Consider the following 27,160-nt stretch of genomic DNA (forward strand, 5'->3'; position numbering starts at 1 on the left):
TCCTCTGAGTAAATGAACAGACATCTGAGCACCCAGTTCATTATAGATCTCCTCTTCCGCAAGCCTCAGTTCATCTTGCACACGAGGGCTGTTTGGTGAAAAAGCCCCAACTTCCTGCCCCCGGAGGCAACCAGAGTAAAATAAGTTCTGGGTGGGTTTGGGCAGCCCTGGGTCCAGGTGTGAACAATCTTGAAACTTCCCTGTAGGGAAGAGAGGCTGGCTCCCTTAAGCCCGCAACAACACACAGAAACACCAAGCTGGATGCCAGCCCTTCCCTGAGCCCAGGGTCTTTTCTCTGGGCAGTAATGTCCAGGCTAATCTCCTAAAATGACCAACAGTTCTTGAAAGTCCCCTTTGGACCCAGGAACATGCCTCCCACAACCCTCCCACGCTGCGTTTCTGCTTCCAGTCCTTCCCTCGGTATCTCCCCATCACGCAGCCCAGATACATGCAGCTCACACGAAAGGACACAGATACGCCTGGTGGCTCCCTGCCTCCTAGTCCATGCCTACTCCGTCCCCGCTGCCGGGAACGCCCTTCTCTTTTGCTCCTAACTGTGCCTGTAAAATTCCAACCCTGTACAACTCAGATGCCACCCTGCAGTTTAAGACTCCCGCCCCCACCGCCGCCACCCTCACCCCATCAATGCCTCTTAGCAAAGTTCCTGCTCAGCCCTGTACCCCGACTGACTGGACGCCCCAGTCTCTCTCGCCCACCAGATCGGAGCTCCCAGAACCCTGCGGCGGCGACTTGCTCATTTCTGTCCCTGAGAGCTGGGCACAGATACTGGGACTGGAGGTGCCGCTAAAACCCCCTCAGGGAGTGAGTGTGTGAGTGAGTCGGTGATGGAAGGCATCCTTGGGTGTTTCCACACCCATCTCGGCAGATACTCAATTCACAATACAGCAGTTTTGTGAACTCGCCCACGTCAGTCTGGTAAATGCAGATTCATTGGGTCGGGTTGGAGGAGGCATTTACAGAAAAGCAAAAGCAAAAGCAAAAGAAGACCTCCTGGCTGTCCCTGCTGGGGCTTAGGAAGCACAAGTCATCTGTCATACCGGCCTCTCTCCCATAGGAATCCGTCCAGCTCCTCAATGAGCCCCAGCCCAGTCCCACTTACCTGGCCAGCAGGTGAGGAGGAGGCTCACGGCCAGCGCTAGCAGGGGCCTGCATCGGTGCCCTGGGTGTGCAGGGCCCTCCCGGCCCATCCTCCTGCCCGCCCAGGCTGTGCTCCTCACCCCCCGAGAGAGTCCCTGAGACTGAACCCAGCCCAGTCTGGCCCCAGCTGCAGGGAGGGTGGTGAGGACACACCTTGCTGAGCTTCTCAAGAGGGGCAGGGCTTGCCCTAGAGGGAAGCAGTGGGTGCCTTCCTGGCAAAGGTCAGCTGGCATGATTCAGTGCACTCAGTGACTGACACCTGCAGGCTGATACCTTCCGAGAGGGAGCCCCCACCGCAGACAGAGCCTGACTCCAGAGTCTGTTGCCAAACTGGGGGTCCCTCTGGGCTTGAAGGAAAACAGGGACCCCAGGCATAGACCTGTTCCATTCTCCAAAGCCCCCAGGTTCTACCTGACCCCCTCCTGCGCAGGGACTGGCACCGCCAGACTGGAGCTGGGTGGACCCTCCTCGGGGGAGGCACAGCTGCCTCTGGAGGGTTTTGGAATGTTCAGGAGTGTACGCAAGGCTGCATTCCCAAGCAGGAACTCCCTGGCTGCCAGGGGAGCTGAGGGCTGGCTTTCTCGTACCCTTCCAAAGCCCCACAGAGCCACACCCGCTATACTCCTGCCGTGCTCTGAGTCCTCCAAAACCACCTCGGGGCTGCAGTCCCTCACTCCCTGGTCAAGCTCTTCAGCTGCCCTTGACAGCAGCAGAGAGGCAAGGAAGGGGCTGGTGTGGGGTACAGGGAGGGGATTGGGGGTTCTTCCTCCTCCTCACCAGCCCTGCAATCTCCACCAGCTTCTTCTCACCGCAGGCCTGGGTGATGACAGTAGTCATTTCAGAAGTAGGCTCTTGCCCCTCAAATCGGCCCAGCACAGATTGCAGAGTGATCTTTTTTAAGTACCATGCCCCTCAAGACACCCCCCTGCTGTACCCCTTTGTCCAGGCACTCAAGAGACCCCCACCCCTCTAGCCTCTAACAGTCAGAGGAAGTGGGTTTATCATCACCCATCTTTTTTTTTTTTTTGAGATGGAGTCTCGCTCTGTCACCCAGGCTGGAGTGCAATGACGTGATCTTGGCTCACTGCAACCGCCACCTCCCAGGTTCAAGAGATTCTCCTGCCTCAGTCTCCCGAGTAGCTGGGATTATAGGTGTGCGCCACCACACCCAGCTAATTTTTGTGTTTTTAGTAGAGATCGGTTTTTGCCATGTTGGCCAGTCTGGTTTCGAACTCCTAACCTTAAGTGATCCACCTGCCTCGGCCTCCCAAAGCTCTGGGATTACAGGCATGAGCCACCGTGCCCGGCCTGTCATCACCCATCTTCAAGATAAGGAGACACCTGCAGGTGCCCAGTGTGAAGGAGGCAGACAGTGGATTTGGACCTCAGCGTGCCAGACACCCCCACGGGGCCACCCACTTCTCCTGGGTCTTGTACCTGGAGCCAAACTCCATGACCCTGTGGCTGGGCTCATGGCCCAGGGAAGTCTGTCAGCAACCCCTGGGGCTTATGCTCTGTGCAATTTCCTATTAACCATTTCTCTTCTCTCCTTGCTCTGTAGCCCTTCCTCTCAGCATAGACGTACCTTGAACCCCAGGAAACACCCTGGGCAGGCAATCTGGCCAAAACAGATAAATGAACAAGTACAGGTGATCAAGCTGGAAATGAGAGGTAGGTGGGAGATGCCAAACCCAGACTGGGAGGGGGCAGGGAATCAGGGAAGTCTTCCTGGAGGAGGTGGCATGTGCATCAAGATGGAAAGAGAGGCTGGAGTCCTCCAGACCAGGGGAGATGGAGAGAAGCGAAGGGAAGGGAGTTTCCCAGGGAGAAGACAGTGGCTGGAAGCAACAGAAAGGGAGGCAGGAAGGGGAAAGTTGAGCCTAAGTTTTGTCCAAACTCCCACCCTAGTTCTCTCTCAAGGTACCCGTCCCTCACTTAAGAAAAATCATCGCAGAGAAACAGAAGGCAAGCCAGTGAGTTTTCTGGGCAATCACTGTATTCCATTTCCCCTACCTCAGAGATGGGAAAACTGGGCCCCTAAAAAGAGTATCACCTATAATCGCAGCACTTTGCGAGGTCGAGGAGGGTGGATTACCTGAGGTCAGGAGTTTGAGACCAGCCCGGTCAACATGGTGAAACCCCGTCTCTACTAAAAATACAAAATTAGCTGGGCATGGCGGTGCACGCCTGCGATCCCAGCTACTTGGGAGGCTGAGGCAGGAGAATCGCTTGAACCCAGGAGGTGGAGGTTGCAGTGAGCGGAGATCGCGCCATTGCACTCCAGCCTGGGAGACAATAGCAAAACTCCATTTCAAAAAAAAAAAGAGAGAGCACCAGAATCTGCAAGATCAGCAACAGAACTGGAAACAGGCCCCAGGACTCTGGACTCCACAACCAGTGCTCTTCCCGAGTAAGCAGTGCAAATCCTCTTTCTCTAGCACACAGCAGCAAGTATCCCCAAGCGCCATGGTACATCATGCCTTAGGTCCAGGGGTCACCCGTTCTTACAAGGAGTGCATCTGGGAAAATGGGTTTAGATTCCAGATAGGTCATCATAGCTCCTGGTTTTTGTTTCGTTTTGTTTTTTGTTTTGTTTGTTTTTGTTTTTGTTTTGTTTTTTGGGGATGGAGTCTCGCTCTGTCACCCAGGCTAAAGTGCAATGGCGTGATCGCGGCTCACTGCAACCTCCACCTCCCGGGTTAAGCGATTCTCCTGCCTCAGCCTCCCAAGTAGCTAGGATTACGGGCATGCACCACCATGCCTGGCTAATTTTGTATTTTTTTTTAGTAGAGACAGGCTTTCACCATGTTGGCCAGGCTGGTCTCGAACTCCTGACCTTAAGTGATCCACCCACCTCGGCCTCCCAAAGTGCTGGGATTACCGGCATGAGCCACTGTGCCCGGCCCTGTTGTCCTAAATGAATAACCCAGGGACAGAAAATCAAATGCTGCATGTTCTCACTTATAAGTGTGAGGTAAACAACGGGTAGGTATGGATGTAAAGATGGGAACAAGAGACACTGGAGGGTACTACAGGTGGGAGGCAGGAGGCGGGGCTAGGGCTGAAAACCCACCTATTGAGTACTATGCATAGTATCTGGGAGACAGGTGCATTCGTACCCCAAACCTCAGCGTCATAGAATATACCCATGTAACAAACCTGAACATAATTTGTACCTCCTGAATCTAAAATAAAAGTGGAAATTATAAATAAATAAATAAATAAATGTTTTTAAAGTATGTTTTAAAAAATTAGGCTGGGTGCAATGGCTCACGCCTATAATCACAGCACTTTGGGAGGCCAAGGTGGGTGGATTGCTTGAGGCCAGGAGCTCGAGACCAGCCTGGCCATCAGGGTAAAACCTCATCTCTACTAAAAATGCAAAAAAATTAGCCAGGCGTGGTGGTGCACGCCTGTAATCCCAGCTACTCGGGAGGCTGAGGCAGGAGAATCGCTTGAACCTAGGAGGGAGAGGTTGCAGTGAGCAAGATCCAGCCTGGGCAACAGAGTGAGACTCTGTCTCAAAAAAATAAAATAAAATAAAATAGCCTCTGACTGTTGGTGGTAATGTAAATTAGTTCAGCCCCTATGGAAAACAGTATGAAGATTTCCCAAAGAATGAAACATAGAACTACCATTCAACCCAGCAATCCCACTACTACCTAAAGGGAAAAAAATCTGCCCAAAGGAAAACAAATTGTCTTATCTAAAATACACTTGCACCTGTATGTTTATTGCAGTACTATACACAAAAGCAAAGTTGTGGAATAAGTGTCCATCAGTGGATGAATGAATAAAGTAAATGTGGTAAGTATACGCCATGGAATACTATACACCCATAAAAAGGAATGAAATCATGTCCTTTGCAGCAACATGGTGGAGATGGAGGTCATTATCCTAAGTGAAATAACTCAGAAACAGGATGTAAAATACCATGTGTTCTCACTTAAAAGTGGGAGCTAAACAATGAGTATACATGGACACAAAGATGGAAATAATAGACACTGGGAACTCCAAAAAAAGGGAGGGTAGGAGGAAGAGTGAGGGTTGAAAAATTACCTATTGGCCAGGTGCGGTGGCTCATGCCTGTAATCCCAGTACTTTGGGAGGCCAGGGCAGGTGGATCACCTGAAGTCAGGAGTTCGATACCAGCCTGGCCAACATGGTGAAACCCCATCTCTACTAAAACTACTAAAATTAGCCAGGCATGGTGGCGCATTCCTGTAGTCGCAGAACTCGGGAGACTGACGCAGGAGAATCGCTTGAACCCGGGAGACGGAGGTTGCAGTGAGCCGAGATCACACCATTGCACTCCAGCCTGGGCAACAAGAGCAAAACTCTGTCTCAAAAAAATTTTTTTAAAAATTAAAAAAAAACGTGGATGATGAAATAATTTGTACAACACACCCCCGTGACATGAGTTCACCTTTGTAACAAACCTTCCATGTACCCTTGAACCTAAAATAAAAGTTTTTTTAAAAAGGAACTGGGGGAGAAGTGTACAGATTTCTGGGTGCTCTCTTCTCAAAGGTCTGCCTGCCCCTCTGTGGGAAAATGGAGAGGACCACAGCAGAATCAAAGAAGAAGCAAGGCAACCTCTGTCTCCTGCTATCCCCAGACTGACCTGGCCTCAGCCAGCTTTGCTTATGTGATAACATCACTAGGGGCAAAGAAGAGACGTCAGGGCTGGGTGGTGCTGGCCGAGCGAGACAGAGGGCTGAGGGACGCGGCTGAGTAGAGAAGAGGGAGAGAGATCAGTGGCAGAGACACAGGAGGCAGGGTCAGAGAGCAGGAGGAGAAACCCACAGTTATCACTAAACAGCAAGGTGCAGTGGGGCTTGTTTGTCTGAGCTTTTTTTTTTTTTTTTTGAGACGGAGTCTTGCTCTGTCACCCAGGTTGGAGTGCGGTGGTGACATCTCGGCTCACTGCAACCTCTGCCTCCTGGATTCAAGCGATTCTCCTGCCTCAGCCTCCCGAGTAGCTGGGGTTACAGGCACCTGCCACCATGTCCAGCTCACTTTTGTATTTTTAGTAGAGACGGGGTTTCCCCATGTTGGCCAGGCTGGTCTTGAACTCCCGTCCTCAAGTGATCCACCTGCCTCAGCCTCCCAAAGTGTTGGGATTACAGGCGTGAGCCACCGCACCCGGCCAGGGAGTGGATTTCAATGGCACGGGAGAGTCTCCCAGGGCAAACATCATGGAAAAGGTGGAACTAGAGGAAACTCAGAAAAGCAGTTGGCATTTCTTAATAAGATGGGGTTTCCACGTAGGAGAACAGACCAGCCTGGATTGTCAGGCTTACAAGTCACAGGGGACACTGGGCATGGTGGCTTATGCCTGTAATCCCAGCACTTTGGGAAGCCGAGCCTAGAGGATTGCTTGAGCCCAAGAGTTTGAGACCAGCCTGGGCAACATAATGAGACTCCATATCTACAAAAAATAAAATACAAAAATTAGCCAGGCGTGGTGGTGCTCACCTGTAGTCTCAGCTACTCAGGAGCCTGAGGTGGCAGGATGGCCTGAGCCTGGGAGGTGGAGACTGCAGTAAGCCAAGATCATGCCTCTGCACTCCATCCAGCCTAGGTGACAGAGTGAGACCTTGTCTCAAAAAAAAAAAAAAAAAAAGCCAGGCATGGTGGCTCATGCCTGTAATCCCAGCACTTTGGGAGGCCGAGATGGGAGGATTGCTTGAGGCAAGGAGTTCGAGACCAGTCTGGGCAATATAGTGAGACCCCATCTCTCTAAAAAAAAAAAAAAAAACCACAAGGGAATGACAGGGGAGCTGGAGGTAGTCTAGGTTCAAATCCCCACAGTAGAAGAAATGAACATGACCCTAAAAGTGTTTACCGAGAACTTAGTGTTTGCCAGGCATCCATCCGCGAAACCAGAAGAAAGGACACTGACATTAAATCACAGCATCCACAAATGACGTGAGTTCAATATTTTCTCTGAGCCACGCCCTTCCCAGAAGTGAATGGCTCTTCATTCTCGAGGTTTCTCTGTGAAGTGGTGCGTTTCATTGACCCATTTTACAGTGGGGGAAACTGAGGCACAAAGAAATTACATAACTCACACAAGATTGCACAGCTGGGCCCTGTATGTTTCCATTTGCAATGTGTTCAAGGACAGGCAAGAGGAATTGAGGGGAAAAAAGCCAAAAGAGTGTTCTGAGGTGGAGCGTGATGTCTCATGCCTGTAATCCCAGCACTTTGGAAGGCTAAGGCGGGCAGATCACGAGGTCAGGAGTTCGACACCAGCCTGGCCAACATAGTGAAATCCCATCCCTACTAAAAATACAAAAAAAAAAAAAAATTAGCTGGGCATGATGGTGTGCACCTGTAATCCCAGCTACCCGGGAGGCTGAGGCAGGAGAATTGCTTGAACCCGGGAGGCGGAGGCTGCAGTGAGCCAAGATTGCACCATTGCACTCCAGCCTGGGAAACAGTGCAAGACTCCACCTCAAAAAAAAAAAAAAAAAAGGGTGTTCTGAGGATGGGGGCACTGTCTGTCTGGAAAAGGGGTTTGAAGGAGCTTTCTACAGCAGTGGTTTTCTTTTCTTTCTTTTTTTTTTTTTGAGATGGAGTCTCACTCTGTCGCTCAGGCTGGAGGCAGTGGCGTGATCACAGCTCACTGCAAGCTCTGCCTCCCGGGTTCAAGTGATTCTCCTGCCTCAGCCTCCCCAGTAGCTGGGACTACTGGCGCCTGCCACCACACCTGGCTAATTTTTTGTATTTTTAGTAGAGACAGGGTTTCACCGTGTTAGCCAGGATGGTCTTGATGTCCTGACCTCGTGATCTGCCCGCCTCGGCCTCCCAAAGTCCTGGGATTACAGGCGTAAGCCACCGCGCCCGGCCAGCAGTGGTTTTCAAGTGAGGGCAATTGTGCCTCCCAGCTGCCATTTGGCAACGTCTAAAGACGTTGTTTTAACTGAGAGATAAGGGGTGCTACTGGTGTCTAATAGGTGGAGGCCAGAGATGCGGCTAAACATCCTACAACACACAGGACAGCCCCTTACAACAAAGTATTACCCAGCTTCTAATGTCAAAAGCGCCAAGGCTGAGAAATCCTGTTCTAGAAAAAGGGGGCCGCAGGTGGCTTATGTCTGTAATCCCAGGACTTTGGGAGGCTGAGGCAAGAGGATCACTTGAGCTCAGGAGTTCGAGACCAGCCTGGGCAACATAGTGAGATGTCCCCACTAAAAATAAAAAAAAAAAAATTAGCCAGGAGTGGTGGTGCACATCTGTCGTGCCAGCTACCCTGGAGGCTGAGACATGAGGACTGCTTCGGCCCAGGAGGTTGAGGCTGCAGTGAGCCATGACTGCCTCACTGTACTCCAGCCTGGGTGCTAGTATGAGACTCCGTTTCAAAAAATAAAATTAAAATTAAAAAAAAAATAGAGGAAGGGAACATTTTACATCGTGGTGTGCAATGGTTACACATATGTAAAAATTCATTGACACGCACTTAAGATTCAGGCATTTTGTGCACACTTTACTTGTGTCTGTTACATTGCAACAAAAAGTTGTTTTTTTTTTTTTTTTGAGACGAAGTCTTGCTCTGTCACCCAGGCTGGAGTGCAGTGGGCCAATCTCGGCTCACTGCAACCTCTGCCTCCCAGGTTTAAGTGATTCTCCTGTCTCAACCTCCTGAGTAACTGGGATTACAAGCGTGCGCCACTATGCCTGGCTAGTGTGTGTGTGTGTGTTTAGTAGAGATGGGGTTTCACCACGTTGGCCAGGCTGGTCTTGAACTCCTGACCTTAAGTGATCCACCCGACTCAGCCTCCCAGAGTGCTGGGATTACAGGCGTGAGCCACAGTGCTCGACCCCTTCTAAGTAATGACTCGGCCCACTGCCTCACCTCTGTTCATGCCCTCATCCTCTCTCTCTGCCTGCCTTCCCGAAATAGCTTCTTTACTCATATTCATCTTCTACCACCAGCTCCACCCTCCTCCAGTTCCCCTCCGCCCGCCCAGCCAACAGAGTGACCTTTCAAAAATGCAACACCGGCCATGCCCCGCCCCGGTCCGAATTCTTCAGTGCCTTCTCACCGCCCTCGGGACCAAGTCCAAACGCTGCAGCCTGGCGTTGAAGGCCCACCTTGAGCCGGGACCTGGCCTGCATTGGACTAACGTATGACTTCGCTTCTCACCCCCAAGCCTTTGCCTCGGCCTTTCCCTGTGCCGGAATTACCCTCCCTCCCTTTACCTGATTCTGTGTCCCCTAATTCTCTCCAGGCCTCCCCTACCTCCCTCCCCAGACAGAAAGCAGAGCTCCCCGCCCTGTTCCCAAAGCACCTTGTAACTTCCTTGTAAAATCGTTTGACCACAGGATCGCGTATCTGTGTTTTCATCTCTTATAACTCTCTCTAGTGTGTGAATATGACGAGGGTACCTGACTATGATAGGTGTGTCACACAGACAAAAAAAAAAAAAAAGCTTGTTGAATGATTTATTCATATATTGACCATTCACCAGGCACCAAGCGCTGGGGATAAAGAGAAGGAACAAGGCCGGGCGCGGTGGCTCAGGCCTGTAATCCCAACACTTTGGGAGGCCAAGGGGGGCAGATCACCTGAGGTCAGCAGATCGAGACCAGCCTGGCCAGCATGGTGAAACCCTGTCTCTACTAAAGACACAAAAAATTAGCCGGGCGTGGTGGCGCATGCCTGTAATCCCAGCTACTTGGGAGGCTGAGGCAGGAGAATCACTTGAACCTGGAAGGCAGAGGTTGCAGTGAGCCGAGATCAGCCCACTGCACTCCAGACTGGGTGACAGAGCAAGGCTCTCAAAAAAAAAAAAAAAAGAAGAAGAGAAGAACAAGGCCAGGTGTGGCGGCTCATGCTTGTAATCCCAACACTTTGGGAGGTTGAGACTGGAGGATTGCTTGAGCCTGGGAGGAGTTCAAGACCAGCGTGGGCAACATAGTGAGACCCCATTTCTACAAAAAAAAAAAAATTTTTTTAATTAGGTGGGCCGGGCATAGCAGCATGGAGCCCGGCTGCCGCAGCACCTCTGCTCCACGATCTGTGGGCATCCTCTTCACTGTGTCCATTGGATGTTTGCCTCCCAGACTGAGGGGGAGCTCAGAATGACCCAAATTCTCAAAAAAAGTTTCCTCACCGGGCGCGGTGGCTCACGCCTGTAATTCCAACACTTTGGGAGGCGAAGTCGGGTGAATCACGAGGTCAGGAGTTCAAGACCAGCCTGGCCAACATTGTGAAACCCCGTCTTTACTAAAAATACAAAAATTAGCCAGGCATGGTGGCGGGCACCTGTAATCCCAGCCACTCGGGAGGGTGAGACAGAATCGCTTGAGCTTGGGAGGCAGAGGTTGCAGTGAGCCGAGATGGTGCCACTGCACTCCAGCCTGGGTGACAGAGTGAGACAACATCAAAAAAAAAAAAAAAAAAGGAAAAAAAGAAAAAAGAAAAGTTTCCTCGAGCTACAGCTATCAAAGTCACTGACATTTCAAGAGGTTGTGGGGTCATGTATGAAATTAAAATTGAATCAGAAGAAGTTAAGGAGAAGAGAACTATTCAGCAGCACCAAATAGTGAATCAGTCACTACAAGAAGAAATCAAAGGGATGCATGGATTGCAGATATTTACCTCTGTCCCCAAACGCTGAGCACACCCTGGCTGCATAGATGCTGCTGCTTAAGACCTTGGATGAACTTGACTGACACCATTCTTCCCTAGGCATTTACCAAAAAATTTGTATATTTTGCTCATATACATTTCCATATTATAATTATAGAAGATGTATAATCTATTTAGATGTTAATTAAAGGAAACAACGAAAAAAAAATTAGCCAGGTTTTGTGGTGTGTGCCTGTAGTCCCAGCTACTCGGAAGGCTGAGGTGGGAGGATTGCTTGAGTCCAGGAAATGAAGGTTGCAGTGATCCGAGATCGCACCACTGCACGCCAGCCTGGGCAACAGAGCAAGACCTTGTCTCAAAGGAAAAAAAGAGAAAAGGAGAGAGAGAGAGAGGAGAACAAGATTCAGGAGGCTGATGCTAGAGGATCTCTTTGAGGCCAGGAGTTCAAGACCAGACTGGGCAGCATAGTGAGACCCCATCTCTAAACAAATAAAAAACTTAGCCAGGTGTGGTGGCACCAGCCTGAAGTCCTAGCTATTTGGGAGGCTGAGACAGGAGAATTATTTAAGCCCAGGAGTTCAAGACCAGCCTGGGCAACATAGTGAGATCCTGTCTCTACAAAATAAAAAAATAAAAAATTTAGACAGGCACGGTGTTACCTGTAGTCCCAGCTACTTGAGAGGCTGAGAAAGGAGGATCACTTGTGCCCAGGAGTTGGAAGCTGCAGTGAGCTATGATCACACCACTGCACTCCAGCCTAGGTGACAGGGCAAGACCCCATCTCTTAAAACAAAACAAACAAAAAGAGAGAGATGAACAAAGCAGATGCCGTGTATTTTCTGTACCCCTTTGTTTTGTTTTCATTTTTGTTTTGAGATGGAGTCTCGCTCCGTCGCCCAGGCTGGAGTGCAGTGGTGCGATTGCAGCTCACTGCAACCTCCAGCTCCTGGGTTCAAGCTATTCTCCTGCCTCAGCCTCACTCCACTTCCCAGGTGTGACAACCAAAATGTCTCCAGATATTGCCAACTGTCCCCTGGGGACAAAATCTCTCCTAATTGAGAACCACTGATTGATGTCAATACCAAAGAGTCTTTTTTTTTTTTTTTTTTTTTTTTTGAGACAGGGTCTCACTCTGCCCTCCAAGCTACAGTGCAGTGGCATGATCTCGGCTCACTGCAACCTCCGCCTCCTGGGTTCAAGCAATTCTCCTGCCTCAGCCTCCCGAGTAGCTGGGATTACAGGCACCCGCCACCACGCCCAGGTAATTTTTTGTGTGTTTAGTAGAGACAGGGTTTCACCATGTTGGCCAGGCTGGTCTCAAACTCCTGACCTCAGGTGGTCTGCCCTCTTCAGCCTCCCAAAGTGCTGGGATTACAAGCATGAGCCGCTGTGCCCGGCCAAAAGAGTCTAGACTAAAGAAAAGTCCAGTTATCAAGAAGAGACATGACTTCAAGTATAGTCCGGTGGCTAAAAGCTATGGCTCTCAGAACAGTTTATTGAGCACTTAAGATGTGTGGATTTTCGTGAGTATAAATTATACCTCCATATAAAGGAAAAATAGAGGAGGATAGTATTCTATATCTTTCTGTGGTGATGCTGATGTTCTATATCTTAGTAGGGATTTGGGTTAGACAGATGTTTGCATTTGTCCAAACTTAGCCAACGTACACTTGAGGTCTGTGCATTTAATTGAGTATAAACTTGACCTCAAAAGATAAAATTCTATACGTGAATACTGTCCTCTAGTTAATGCTCTGCGTGAAGAACTTTTTGTTTACTTTTATATTTATTTATTTATTTATTTTTAGAGACAAGGTCTTGCTATGTTGCCCAGGCTGTGGCGTGCAGTGGCACAATCGTAGTTCACTGCACCCTTGACCTCCTGGGCTCAAGCAATCCTCCCATCTCAGCCTCCTAAGTAGCTGGGACTACAAGCATGCACTACCACGCCCAGCTAATTTTTTACTTTTTTGTAGAAATAAGGTCTCGCTCCATTGCCCAGCCTAATCTGGAACTACTCTCCTCCTCCTTCGCCACCGCCGCCTCTTCCTCCTCCTCCTTCTCCTTCTTGTCCTTCCTCTTCTTCTTCTTCTCCTTCTCCTCCTCCTTCTTTTCTTTCTTTCTTCTTTCTCTTTCTTTCTTCTTTATTTCTTTCTGTCTCTCTCTTTTTCTTTCTTTCTCTCTTTCTCTCTCTTTCTGAAACCTCTTCCTCTTCTTCCTTCTTCCTTCCTTCCTCGTCCTCCTCCTTCTTCTTTCTTCTTTTGTGAGACAGGGTCTCACTCTGTCACCCGGGCTCTGAGTGCAGTGACACAATCATAGTTCGCTGCATCCTTGACCTCCTGGGCTCAAGTGATCCTCCCACCTTGACCCCCACCCAAAGTGCTGGGATTACAGGCATGAGCCACTGCACCTGGCCTGCAAAATTATTTCTATGTTTGAATTTTTTATGATAAGATTTTGGGGGAAATCCCTTGCATTTTTGCATGTTACTGCATACAAATTCTAATTTCACCTTCAAAAGGTGAAAATAAGAGTATACATGGCTTTGAAGTCAGATTCACCTGAGTTCAAATCCCCGAAGGGCTTCCCTTCTCACATGGCTATGCCCTTCCTTCTTCTGACCTGCTTTCTGTCCCATCAACCTGGGCTAATGATTTATTGAGGTGGGGTTTTAAGCACAAGCTAGGGAATCAGACACACTGGGTTTAAATCAAAGACCATTATTCTTAGTGAATTAATGCAAAACAGAAGACCAAATACCACGTGTTTTCACCTCTAAGGAGCTAAACACTGAGTACACACAGACATAAAGATGGGAATGATAGGCCGGGCGCAGTGGCTCACACCTGTAATCCCAGCACTTTCGGAGGCCAAGGCCAGTGGATCACAAAGTCAGGAGTTTGAGACCAGCCTGGCCAACATGGTGAAACACCATCTCTACTAAAAATATAAAACTTAGCTGGTTGTGGTGGCGGGTGCCTGTAATCCCAGCTACTCAGGAGGCTGAGGCAGGAGAACTGCTTGAACTCGGGAGGTGGAGCTTGCAGTGAGCTGAGATCGTACACTGCACTCCAGCCTGGGCGACAGAGGAGACTCCGTCTCAAAAAAAAAAAAAGAAAAGAAAGAAACAAAAATGACAACTCCACCAGTTCCCAGGTGTGCCTTCTTGGGCAGCGACTTCAGTGTTTTGTGCATTTGAAATGGGTAATGACAACACCTACTTTGCAGCATTGCTGTGAGGCTGAAATGAGGACTCCCGGTGCCCTTCCAGCAAAGCTGGTGAAGTGGCATCAAGCATGTTTATCTGTGAGAGGGTGCGAGACACCTGCAGTCACCCTGGGGGAGACTTTGAGAGACTTCAGAAAAGCAGGAGTGGGGCAGGGCCAAGGAAATATTTTCTTGCAATTATTTGCAATTACTAAATCTGTTTGCTTTTATCCTCCCCAGGCAATGGAACCTGAAAAACAGAGGTTTCAAAGGCACATCTGGGCTGGCACGGTGGCTCATGCCTGTAATCCCAGCACTTTGGAAAGCCGAGGTGGGAGGATCAGTAGAACCCAGAAGTTTGAGACCAGCCTGGGCAACACAGCAAGACCCCCATCTCTACAGAAAGTTAAAAAATTAGCCAGGCGGCCGGGTGCGGTGGCTCACACCTGTAATTTCAGCACTTTGGGAGGCCAAGGCGGGTGGATCACAAGGTCAGGAGTTCGAGACCAGCCTGGCCAACATGGCAAAACCCTGTCTCTACTAAAAATACAAAAATTAGTTGAGTGTGGTGGTGTGCACCTGTAAACCCAGCTTCTCGGGAGGCTGAGGCAGCAGAATCACTTGAACCCAGGAGGTGGAGGTTGCATTGAGCCAAGATCATGCCACTGCACTCCAGCCTGGGCGACAGAGTGAGACTCTGTCTCAAAGAAAAAAAAAAAAATTTAGCCAAGCATGTTGGTGCACACCTGTAGTATCAGCTACTCACGAGGCTGAGGTGGGAAGATTGTTTGAGCCTAAGAGTTCAAGGCTGCAGTGAGCCATTACCATGCCTCACTTCAGCCTGGGTGACGGGGCAAGATCTTGTCCAAAAATAATTTTTTTTAAAAAAAAAAGCACACCTGCTCTTTCCTGATTGTAAATCTTAAAAGCAGGATTAAGATGCCCGCCAGGACTTGCTGTGGGGTCTCCAGCCCTCAGCTCAATCCCCTATTATACTTATTAAGTCCATCTCTCCATATTTACTGAATTATGTAAAGGGTAGAGGCAAAGATAATTATGGTCTCAAGTATGGGTGACTCTGAAGCCAGAAGCCCCATGGGTTGAATTGTGTCCCCCTGAAAAATAGACGTTGATGTCCTAATGCCCAGTACCTCTCAGAATGTGACCTTATTTAGAAATATTGGAAATGAGGCTACCAGGGTGGGCTCTAATCCAATAGGACTGGTGTCCCCTTAAAAAGGGGAAATTTGAGGCCGGGTGTGGTGGCTCCCGCCTGTAATCCCAGCACTTTAGGAGGCCGAGGTGGGTGGATCACGAGGTCAGGAGTTACAGACCAGCCTGGCCAACATGGTGAAACCCCATCTCTACTAAAAATACAAAAATTAGCCAGGCATGGTGGTACATGCCTATAGTCCCAGCTACTTGGGGAGGGGGCTGAGGCAGGAGAATCGCTTGAACCCGGGAGGCGGAGGTTGCAGTGAGCCAAGACCATGCCATTGCACTCCAGCCTGGGTGACAGAGTGAGACTCCATCTCAAAAAAAAAAAAAAGGTTGGGGAGGAAATTTGGGCACCAAGACAGACATACACAGAGATAAGCCCATATGAAGATGACGGCAAAGATTGGAGTGAGGTATCCACAAGCCAAGGAACCTCGAAGATTGTCAGCAAATAAGGCCGGGCGTGGTGGATCACACCTGTAATCTCAGCATTTTGGGAGGCCGAGGCGGGAGGATGGCTCGAGGCCAGGAGTTCCAGACCAGCCTGGCTGACATGGCAATACCCCATCTCTACTAAAAATACAAAAATTAGCTGGGCATCATGGTGGGCACCTGCAATTCCACCTACTGGGAAGGCTGAGGCAGGAGAATCATTTGAACCTGGGAGGCAGAGGTTGCAGTGAGCCAAGATCGCGCCACTGCACTCCAGCTGGGCAACAGAGTGAGATTCTGTCTCAAAAAAAAAAAAAAAAAAAAAATTAGCAAACAACCAGACGCTGGGAGAGAGACATAGGACAGATCCTTCCCTCCACAGCCCCAGAAGGAACCAACCCTGTCCACACCTTGATCTCGGACTTTGGGCTTCCAAAACGGTGAGACACCAAATTTCTGTTGTTGAAGTCACCTAGTCTGTGGTACTTTGTCACTGCAGCCCTAGGAAATTAAAACACGCTGTAAATAGCAGTAAAGGAGCTGGTAGTGGGGCGGGAGAAGAGGGGGCAATGATTCAGTTCACAATGTCAGATTTTTGCCAGGGGCTGACAGGTACCAGGGAAAGTGTCAGGTATGAGGACGTGACAGTGACTGAGGGTTACAGCCCCTGCCCCCAGGGGGCTCAGAGTGACACTGCCGAGGTGGGTGATGAATAAGATATAGGTCCATGCCCCTTAGGTGACAACAGTGGGTTGGACCCACAAGGAGGGAGTTGACTCTAATCTGGGGCTCCATGCAACCTGAGGTTGGATGCCTAAAAGATGGGTAGTGTTGGCCAGGTGCAGTGGCTCATGCCTGTAATCTCAGCACTTTGGGAGGCCAAGGAGAGGACATCACTTGAGCTCAGGAGTTTGAGACCAGCCTGGCCAACACGGTGAAACTCCGTCTCTACTAAAAATACAAAACTTAGCCAGGCGTGGTGGCGCGTGCCTGTAATCCCAGCTACTCAGAAGGCTGAGGCAGGAGAATCACTTGAGCCCAGGAGGTGAAGCTTGCAGTGAGCTGAGGTCTCGCCACTGCACTCCTGCCTGGGCAACAGAGCAAGACTCTGTCTCACAAAATTTTAAAAATAGGCCGGGCCTGGTGGCTCACGCCTGTAATCCCAACACTTTGGGAGGCTGAGGCGGGCAGATCACTTGAGGTCAGGAGTTTGAGACCAGCCTGACCAACATGGAGAAAGCCTGTCTCTACTAAAAATACAAAATTAGCCAGGCGTGATGGTGCATGCCTGTAATCCCAGCTACTCTGGAGTCTGAGGCAGGAAAATCGCTTGAGCCCCGGGAGGCCGAGGTTGCAGTGAGCTGAGATCATGCCATTGCACTCCAGCCTGGGCAACAAGAGCGAAACTCCGTCTCAAAAAAAATAAATAAATAAAAATAAGAAATAAAGAAATAAATTACCCAGTCTCAGGTATTTCTTTACAGCAATGCAAGAATGGCCTAATATGCCTTGCCTCCAGTGTGAGCTGAACCTAATGACTCAGTTCTAAGGAACAGAAACCGGCAAAAGCAATGGTGTGTCACTTTTGTGATGAGGTTACAAAAGACTGCGATTTCCATCTCACTGCACTCTATCTAGCTCCTTCTTGGCTTGCATGCTTTGAAAAAACAAGTGGCCACCTGGGAGAAAGCCACGTGGCAATGACACTGAGGGTTTGGTTTTGTTTTGTTTTGTTTTGTTTTGTTTTGTTTTGTTTTGTTTGAGACAGAGTCTCGCTCTGTCGCCCAGGCTGGAGTGCAGTGGTGCGATCTCCGCTCACTGCAACCTCCACCTCCCAGGTTCAAGTGATTCTTCTGCCCCAGCTCCCGAATAGCTGAGACCACAGGCACGTGCCACCACATCCGGCTAATTTTTTCTTTTTGTTTGTATGTTTGTTTGTTTTTGAGATGGAGTTTTGCTCTTGTTGCCCAGACTGGAGTGCAATGGCTTGATCTCGGCTCACTGCAACCTCCCCCTCCTGGGTTCAAGCGATTCTCCTGCCTCAGCCTCCCGAGTAGCTGGGATTACAGGCATGCACCACCACGCTCAGTAATTTTGTATTTCTAATAGAGGTGGGGTTTCTCCATGTTGGTCAGGCTGGTCTCAAACTCCCAACCTCAGGTGATCCACCCGTCTCGGCCTCCCAAAGTGCTGGGATTACAGGCCTAAGCCATCACACCCGGCTGACACTGAGGGCCTGAATCTAATAGCCACTGGGACTAAATCCTGCCAACAGTGAGCTTAGATGTCAGTCCTCCCCTAGCTGATCCTTACAGTGAGGACAGCCTTGGATGACATCTGGATACCAGCCTAGGAGAGACCTTGAGGCAGAAAACCCAGCCCAGAGTCCAGGCCCACTGGAACTGTAGATAATAAATGTTGTTTTGAGCCCATTCATTTTGGAGTAATTTGTTACACGATGATAGCTGATACAAATGCCACACACCAACTGACTCATGTCCACTTCATTGACTTCCCTGTTTTTGTGGAGGATGGAGGCCTTCACTTTTCCAAATAAATTTTTTTTATTTTTACTTATTATTATTATTATTTTGAGATGGAGTCTCGCACTGTCACCCGGGCTAGAACGCATGGGCGCAATCTCGGCTCACTGCAACCTCCGCCTCCTAGGTTCAAGTGATTCTCCTGCCTCAGCCTCCTGAGTAGCTGGGATTACAGGTGTGTGCCACCACGCCTGGCTAATTTTGTATTTTTAATAGAGATGGGGTTTCACCATGTTGAACAGGCTGGTCTCGAACTCCTTACCTCGTGATCCACCCACCTCAGCCTCCCAAAGTGCTGGGATTACAGGCGTGAGTCATCGTGCCTGGCCTTCTTTTTTTTTCAATTGTTTTTTCTTTTATAGAGGTGAGGTCTTGCTGTGTTGGCCAGGCTGGTCTTGAACTCTTGGCCTCAAGCAATCCTCCCACCTCAGCCTCCCAAAGTGTAGGATTACAGGCGTGCACCACTGAGCCCGAACTCCAAATGAATTTTTGTTGCCTATGTGAAGTCACTTCAAAGAGGCTCTTATTGACCTCTGCAACAGAATCAAAGAAGTTGGACTTTTCTGTTTGGATTTCATAATAGTAAGTGAACCTGCCACTGGGCATTGCTTTTGTTTTTGTTTTTTGAGACAGGGTCTCCCTCTGTCACCCAGGCTGGAGTGCAGTGGTGTTATCATAGCTCAATGCAACCTCGACCTCCCAGGCTTAAGCCATCCTCCCACCTCAGCCTCGCGAGTAGCTGGGACTACAGGTGCACACCACCATGCCTGGCTAATTTTTGTATTTTTTGAAGAGATGGAGTTTTGCCATGTTGGCTAGACTGGTCTCCAACTCCTGGGCTGAAGCAAATCCTCCTGCCTCGCCCTCCTGAAGTGCTGGGATTATGGATGTGAGCCACCACACTCCACCTGGACTTCTTAACTAATATCTAGAAGAGAGCTGTTACTTCGGAAAAAACCCTCAAGCTTTTTTTTTTTTTTTTTTTTTTGAGGCAGAGTCTCGCTCTGTCACCTAGGCTGAAGTGCAGTGGTGCGATCTTGGCTCACTGCAACCTCAGCCTCCCAGGTTCAAGCGATTCTCCTGCCTCAGCCTCCTGAATAGCTGGGACTACAGGCACACACCACCACACCGAACTAATTTTTGTATTTTTAGTAGAGACGGAGTTTCACCATGTTGGCCAGGCTGGTCTCGAACTCCTGACCTCAGGTGATCTGCCTGCCTAGGCCTCCCAAAGTGCTGGGATTACAGGTATGAGCCAGTGCGCCTGGCAAAAATCCACAAACTATTTCAAGGAGAGGGGAAACCAAGATGTTCTGAGTGAGTAGAGGAAGAAGGTGAGGATGGAGCTGAGCTGGACCCTGGATGAGGGCATTTCAGGAAAATCTGAACCCCAAAAAATGACCCCGGTGGACACACTCTCCCCAATGCTGCAGACACTGCAATAACCAAATATCTAGCTAGTCATGTGAAATCTTCAGAGTTAACAAAAATTCCCTAAGATGTTGACAATTTAATTAAAACACTTCTAATCTACTTTTAAAAAAAAAGGTTAACTGACACATATTGTATATATTTACAGAGTACAATGTGATATTTCGATCCGTGAACACATTGGAGACAGATTAAATCAAGCTAATTTTTGTTTTTGTTTTTCTTTTTGTTTGAGAAGGCGCTCCGCTCTGTCACCCAGGCTGCAGTGCAGGGCCGCGATCTCGGCTCACTGCAACCTCCGCCTCCCGGGTTCAAGAGATTCTCCTCCTTTAGCCTCCTGAGTAGCTGGGATTACAGGCATGCGCTACGACGCCTGGCTAATTTTTTTGTACTTTTGGTAGAGACGGGATTTTGCCATGTTGGCCTGTCTGGTCTCGAACTCCTGACCTCAGATGATCCGCCCACCTTGGCCTCCCAAAGTGCTGAGATTAACAGGCGTAAACCATCGTGCCCAGCCATAAATCAAGCTAATTAACATATCTATCACATCACCTACTTAGCACTTTTTGCGGGGACGAGAATGTTTAAAATAGGCTTTATTAGGCTGGACGAGGTGGCTCATGCCTGTAATCCCAGCGCTTTGTGGGGCTGAGGTGGGTGGATAGCTTGAGCCCAGGAGTTTGAGACAAGCTAGGGAAACACGGCGAAACCCCATCTCTACAAAAAATACAAAAATTAGCCCAGCATGGTAGCTCACGCCTGTAATCCCAGCACTCTGGGAGGCCAAGGCAGGTGGATCACCTGAGGTCGGGAGTTCAAGAACAGCCTGACCAACATGGAGAAACCCTGTCTCTACTAAAAATACAAAATTAGCCAGGCGTGGTGGTGCATACCTGTAATTCCAGCTACTCAGGAGGCTGAGGCAGGAGAATCGCTTGAACCCAGGAGGCAGAGGTTGCGGTGACCGAGATTGCGCCATTGCACTCCAGCCTGGGCAATAAGAATGAAACTCCAACTCAAAAAAACAAAAATACAAAAATTAGCCAGGTCTGGTGGCATGCACCTGTAGTCTCAGCTACTCAGGAGGCTGAGGCAGCAGGATCACCTGAACCAGGGAGGGAGAGGTAGCAGTGAGCTATGATCACACCACTGCACACCAGCTTGGGGGACAGAGTGAGACCCTGTCTCAAAAAAAAAAGGCTTTGTTAGCAATGTTTAAATATACATGATTGCTAACTATGGCCATCATCCCATGCAGTAGATCATTAAAGTGTGTTACTATTGACTATTATTTAAAAGACAGGCCGGGCACGGTGGCTCACGCCTGTAATCCCAGCACTTTGGGAGGCCGAGGCGGGCGGATCACGAGGTCAGGAGATCGAGACCATCCTGGCTAACACGGTGAAACCCCACCTCTACTAAAAATACAAAAAATTAGCTGGGCGTGGTGGCGGGCGCCTGTAGTCCCAGCTACTCCGGAGGCTGAGGCAGGAGAATGGCGTGAACCCGGGAGGCGGAGCTTGCAGCGAACCGAGATCACGCCACTGCACTCCAGCCTGGGTAACAGAGAGACTCCGTCTCAAAAAAAAAAAAAAAAAGACAAAAAATATTTAATAACAGATGTTGATGAAAATGCTGAGAAAAGGGAACGCTTGTACACTGCTGGTCGGAGTGTAAATTAGTTCGACCTCTATGGAAAACAGTATGAACATTTCTCAAATAGGCCGGGCGCGGTGGCTCACGCCTGTAATCCCAGCACTTTGGGAAGCCGAGGCGGGCAGATCATGAGGTCAGGAGATTGAGACCATCCTGGCTAACACGATGAAACCCTGTCTCTACTAAGAATACAAAAAATTAGCCAGGCATGGTGGCGGGCACCTGTAGTCCCAGCTACTCGGGAGGCTGAGGCAGGAGAATGGCGTGAACCTGGGAGGCGGAGCTTGCAGTAAGCCGAGATCGCGCCCCTGCACTCCAGCCTGGGCGACAGAGTGAGATTCTGTCTCAAAAAAAAAAAAAAAAAAATTATCAAATAACTAAACAATAGAACTGTCATTTGATCCAGCAATCCTACTACTGGGCATATACTCAAAAAAAAAAAAAAAAAGTAATCAATATATCAGAAAGACTCCTGGCTGGGCATGGTGGCTAAGCATGTAATCCCAGCACTTTGGGAGGCCGAGGTGGACAGATCATTTGAGGTCAGGAGTTTGAGACTAGCCTGGCCAACATGGTGAAATCCCATCTCTAATATAAAATACAAAAATTAGCCAGGTGTGGAGGCAGGTGCCTGTAATCCCAGCTACTCAGAAGACAGAGGCACAAGAATTGCTTGAACCCGGGAGATGGAGGTTGCAGTGAGCTGAGATCACGCCATGCACTCCAGCCTGGGTGATAGAGCAAGACTCTGTCTCAAAACAGACAAACAAACAAACAGATACCTGCACTTGTAGGTTTATCACAGCACTACTCGCGATAGCAAAGATAAGAAATCAGCCTAAATGTCCATCCACAGAGGATTGGCTAAAGAAAATGTGGTACATATACACAGCGCAATACCACACAGCCATAAAAAAAAAGTCTTTGAGCCGTGAAATCATGTCTTTTGCTGCAACAGGGATGGAACTGGAGGTCATTATCTTAAGTGAAACAGGTCAGACACACAGTCAAATATTGCATGTTCTTACTCATACGTGGGTGCTAAAAAATGTGTTCATGTGGATGTAGAGAGTGGAATGACAGAGCAGATGCGGTAGGGTGATGAGAAATTACTTAATGGCTATGATGTACCTTATTGGGGTGATGGATACCCCAAAAGCCCTGACTTCACCACTATACAATTTATGCATGTAACAAAATTACATACCCTCTCTAGATTTATTTATGTATTTACTTATTGAGACAGAGTTTCACTCTCCTTGCCCAGGCTGGAGTGCAATGGCATGATCTTGGCTCACTGCAACCTCCACCTGTAATTCCAGCACTTTGGGAGGCCGAGGGGAGCAGATCACCTGAGGTTGGGCGTTTGGGACCAGCCTGACCAACATGGAGAAACCCCATTTCTACCAAAAATACAAAATTAGCCAGGCATGGTCATGCATGCCTGTAATCCCAGCTATTTGGGAGGCTGAGGCAGGAGAAACGCTTCAACCCGGAAGGCAGAGGTTGCGGTGAGCCAAGATCTCACCATTGTACTCCAGCCTAGGCAACAAGAGTGAAACTCTGTCTCAAAAAAAAAAAAAAAAAAGAGATGGGGTCTTGCTATGTTGCCCAGGCTAGAGTGCAGTGGCTATCCACAAGCAATCATCACAAACTACAGCCTCTGACTTCTGAGCTCAAGTGATTCTCCCACCTCAGCCTCCAAAGTAGCTAAGACTACAGGCACATGCCACGACCTGCAGCTGCACAGACTTTTTTACAACCTTTATCTTCTTGATTTTCTGCCTTGGCAAGGGCAGAAGCCCTGACCACATTGTTTACTGTACATCCCATGGTGTTTGACACAGGCGTTACCACCCAGCAGGTGCTCAATAAATATTTGCCAAACAAGCGAAGGAATGAATGAAGGAAGTTAGTGTCCACAAGACAGGTCTGCTTCACTCTGAGTTTGGAAACAAAGCAGATGACAGGAGCTGGTGGCACGTACACTCCCAAATGTCCAGTGCCAACACCTTGCCCTGCTCTTACTGGCTGGCCAGGCGGGAGCTGACTCGTACTTCCTCCAGCTCCCCAGCAGAAGCTGTATGGCACTTCCCAGCTGCTAGGAGGACCCCTTCTCATTGCACAGTTGGCCTCATGACAGCCTCGCCCTACTGCTCTTCATGGTCTCCTGGGCACACCTGTGGTGTTAGCCAGCTCAGGTAACATCATGACCAGCTGCTAATCTCAAGTGTTCACAGAAGCAGCTGAGAAGGACAGCAAGGAAGCATTCCCGTGAGGCCAGACTGGGAAAGCCCAGAAGGCTGAGGTGCACTGAGCTCTCCTGAAATATGTAAAGAGCATATTTGGCTCTAGGAGGTAGTGACTTAGAGGGTCTTCAGCAAATGACTTAAAAGAGGCATCCTCTACCTGATGCTTTCAGTGAGCCAGGCATTGTGTTAAGTGTTTGAATTTGTGCTATCTCTCTGTCTCCTTTTTTTAGATGGAGTTTCGCTCTTGTTGCCCAGGCTGGAGTACAATGGCATGATCTTGGCTCACTGCAACCTCTGCCTCCTGGGGTCAAGCGATTCTCCTGCCTCAGCCTCCTGAGTAGCTAGGATTACAGGCGTGTGCCACCACGCCCTGCTAATTTTTGCATTTTTAGTAGAGACGGAGTTTCTCCATGTTGGTCAGGCTGGTCTCGAACTCCTGACCTCAGGTGATCTGCCCACTTCGGCCTCCCAAAGTGCTGGGATTATAGGCATGAGCCACCGCGCCCGGCCTCTTTTTTTTTTTTTTTTTTTTTTTGAAGCAGGGTCTTGCTCTGTCACCCAGGCTGGAGTGGAGTGTAGTGACGTGATCTTGGCTCACTGCAACCTCTGCCTCCCGGGCTCAACCCATCCTCCCACCTCAGCCTCCCGAGTAGCTGGAACTACAGGAACCCACCACCAAGCCTGGCTAATTTTTTTGTAGAGATGGGGTTTTACCATTTTGCCCAGGGTGGTCTTGAACTCCTGGGCTCAGGCAATCTGCCTTGGCCTCCCAAAGCACTGGGATTACAGGTGTGAGCCACCATACCTGGCCAATGTGCTATATCATTAAATGCTCTTAGAGCCACATTGAACGATGAGCCACTGAGAACCAATGGGTTCAGCAATGTGTTCACAACCAAGGGTTCAAATCCAGAACTCTGAAGTCAGAGATGTACAAGAATAACCACTGGCCTCCCTGTCCCTCCCTACCTTACATGTGCCTTGCTCTGGGACAGACCCTGGAAACGCTCTAAAGCAGCTCTTACAGTGGAAATGCAATGCAAGCCATATATGTGTTTTAAAACTTTCTAGCAGCCCCTCCCCACACACACACATGTAAAAAGAAACAAGTGAAAATCACGTTAATAATATATTCCAGGCCAAGTGTGATGGTACACACCTGTCATTCCAGCTACTTGGGAAGCTGAGGCAGGAGAATCACTTGAACCCGGGAGGCGGAGGTTGCAGTGAGCCGAGATGGCGCCACTGCACTCCAGCCTGGGCAACACAGAGAGACTCTGTCTCAAAAAATAAATAAATAAAATAAAATAAAAAATAATATATTCCAGGTCTTGGCAAACTTTCAGTAAGGGCCCAGAGTGAGTATCTTAGCTTTCACAGGCCGTGAGAACCCTGCTCTGTCTTCCTCTTTTGTTGTTGTTGATTTCCCCAATCCTTCAAACATGTAAAAACCATCCTATTTTTTTTTTTCTAAGACAGAGTCTCACTCTGTCACCCAGGCTGGAGTCCAGTGGCGTGATCTCAGCTCACTGCAATCTCTGCCTCGCAGGTTCAAGTGGTTCTCCTGTCTCAGCCTCCCAAGTAGCTGGGATTACAAGCGCCCGCCACCAAGCCCAGCTAATTTTTTGTATTTTAGTAGAGATGGGGTTTCACTATGTTGGCCAGGCTGGTCTCAAACTCCTGACCTCAAGTGATCCACCTGCCTCAGCCTCCCAAAGTGCTGGGATTACAGGCGTGAGCCACTGCACCCGGCCAGTAAAAACCATCCTTAGCTTGAGATCTGGACAAAAAGGAACTACAGGCTTTGTCCATGACTGGAAGGACTCAAGAAACAAATAGTAATTCATTTTAAAAATAACTGAAGGAGGGCCAGGTGTGGCAGCTCACGCCTGTAATCCCAGCACTTTGGGAGGCTGAGGTGGGCAGATCACCTAAGGTCAGGAGTTCGAGACCTTCCTGGCCAATATGGTGAAACTCCGTCTTTACTAAAAGTACAAAAATTAGCCGGGCGTGTTGCCTGTAATCTTAGCTACTTGGGAGGCTGAGGCTGGAGAATCGCTGGAACCTGGGAGGCGGAGGTTGCAGTGAGCCCAGATCATGCCACTGTGCTCCAGCCTGGGTGGAGCAAGACAGAGCAAGATCTGGTCTCGAAAAATAAATAAGTAAATAAATAAATAAAATAATTGAAGGAGGAGAAGAAGGGGGAGGAGAAAGGGGAAGAAGAGAAAAGAACGAGGGGAAGAAAGGAAGGGGAGGGTCAGGGAGAAAAGGAGAGGGAAGCAGGAGGAGAAGAAAAGGAGGAAGAGAGAAAGAGGAGGTTGGGGCCGGGCACCGTGGCTCACGCCTGTAATCCCAGCACTTTCGGAGGCCGATGCAGGAAGATCATGAGGTCAAGAGATCAAGACCATCCTGGCCAACATGGTGAAACCCCGTCTCTACTAAAAATACAAACATTAGCTGGGCATGATGGTGCATGCCTGTAGTCCCAGCTACTCAGGAGGCTGAGACAGGAGAATCGCTTGAACCTGGAAGGCAGGGGTTGCAGTGAACTGAGATCCTGCCACTGCACTCCAGCCTAGCAACAGAGCAAGACTCTGTCTCAAAAAAAAAACCAAAAAAACAAAAAGAGGTTGGAAGGAGGGAGAAGAAACATCCACTAAATGCTTACATCATGTGGACGCCATCTTTGCTGGTTAACTCCTCAATGCAGCTTAAATTTCACTAGCAGAGAAACTCCTGATTCCCTCCCCTAGGTTCACCCTACCTGCCTGAATGCTACATGCTTCCCCCATCCTCCGCATCATCCTGTTTTATTGTGATACTTTGTTTCAAACTTGTCTTCACTAGTTGACTCTAAACTGCGTGAAGCTGCAACCAATTTGCCCATCCTCTGGCATCAGGCACAGTTTCAACGTCTACTAGACCAATAAAGAATCAAAGACATTTAAACACTGGCAGGGCCAATGTCTAGTTAGAAGATTAAAAAGGCAAGGACTTACTGTCTCCGGTCCTGGTGTGGGAATGTGACTGGTGCCTCAGCCTTGAGTGTGCAGGGTGTGACTGCTCAGTGGGCACGGGATACACTGGGATCCTGGGGCCTCCAGGGTCCCATCCCTGGCCTCTGGCGTCCAGCCTCCCGGAAGTCATAGGACCCTCTGGCCTCGCAGGTGACCTTGAAGGAACTGGGCTGAATGCTGCCCTTCTGATCAGCTTTCTCTTGTTTGGCTGCCTCTTGGTGTCCACAGAAGCATCACTCATGTTCCTGACTGTGGACAGTGAGCGTGTCCCCAGGGTTCTCCCACAGGAGATGGGCATATCAGGGCACAGGTCTTCTGCAGAAGGCTGAGATGTGGGTACATGGTGACCACCCAGGATTTCTGTGGCTGCAACCAGGCTTAGCAGGGCTCTGGTGTCCAGATGAGTAATTCCTCCTGGGGAGAGGAGAGAGAGGAGACAGGATCAGTGTTACCTCTTCAGTGATTTAGAAAACTCAGAGCCATAAGTATACTTCAGAAGAGGCAATCCTCTATAAGTCCTCCCTGAATAAGAACCCAAATTGCAAACAAATCTTGCAAACAAACCTTGCAAACAAAGAGCTAGTCTAGGCCGGGCGCGGTGGCTCACCCCTGTAATCCCAGCACTTTGGGAGGCCGAGGCGGGTG

The 27,160-nt window shown here is 49.3% G+C and overlaps 1 protein-coding gene and 1 pseudogene across 2 annotated transcripts in view; one reads left to right on the plus strand and one right to left on the minus strand.

Annotated features, from left to right (window-relative positions):
- Nucleotides 1-27,160, minus strand: part of MUC16 (mucin 16, cell surface associated) — a 235,763-nt gene that overhangs the window by 179,331 nt on the left and 29,272 nt on the right. The window contains exon 2 of one of the 2 annotated variants that reach the window (XM_054672882.2): nt 26,498-26,929. In XM_054672882.2, coding sequence (XP_054528857.1) covers nt 26,498-26,929 — 432 coding nt within the window. Of the gene's footprint in view, nt 1-1,120; nt 1,209-26,497; nt 26,930-27,160 lie in introns of those variants that run through there. The other variant, XM_054672883.2, reaches the window with a different exon arrangement.
- On the plus strand, nt 9,157-10,848 carry LOC112206430 (bolA-like protein 3; annotated as a pseudogene).

This window comes from Pan troglodytes, chromosome 20 (assembly GCF_028858775.2).
Source record: "Pan troglodytes isolate AG18354 chromosome 20, NHGRI_mPanTro3-v2.0_pri, whole genome shotgun sequence".
Lineage (NCBI taxonomy): Eukaryota > Metazoa > Chordata > Mammalia > Primates > Hominidae > Pan > Pan troglodytes.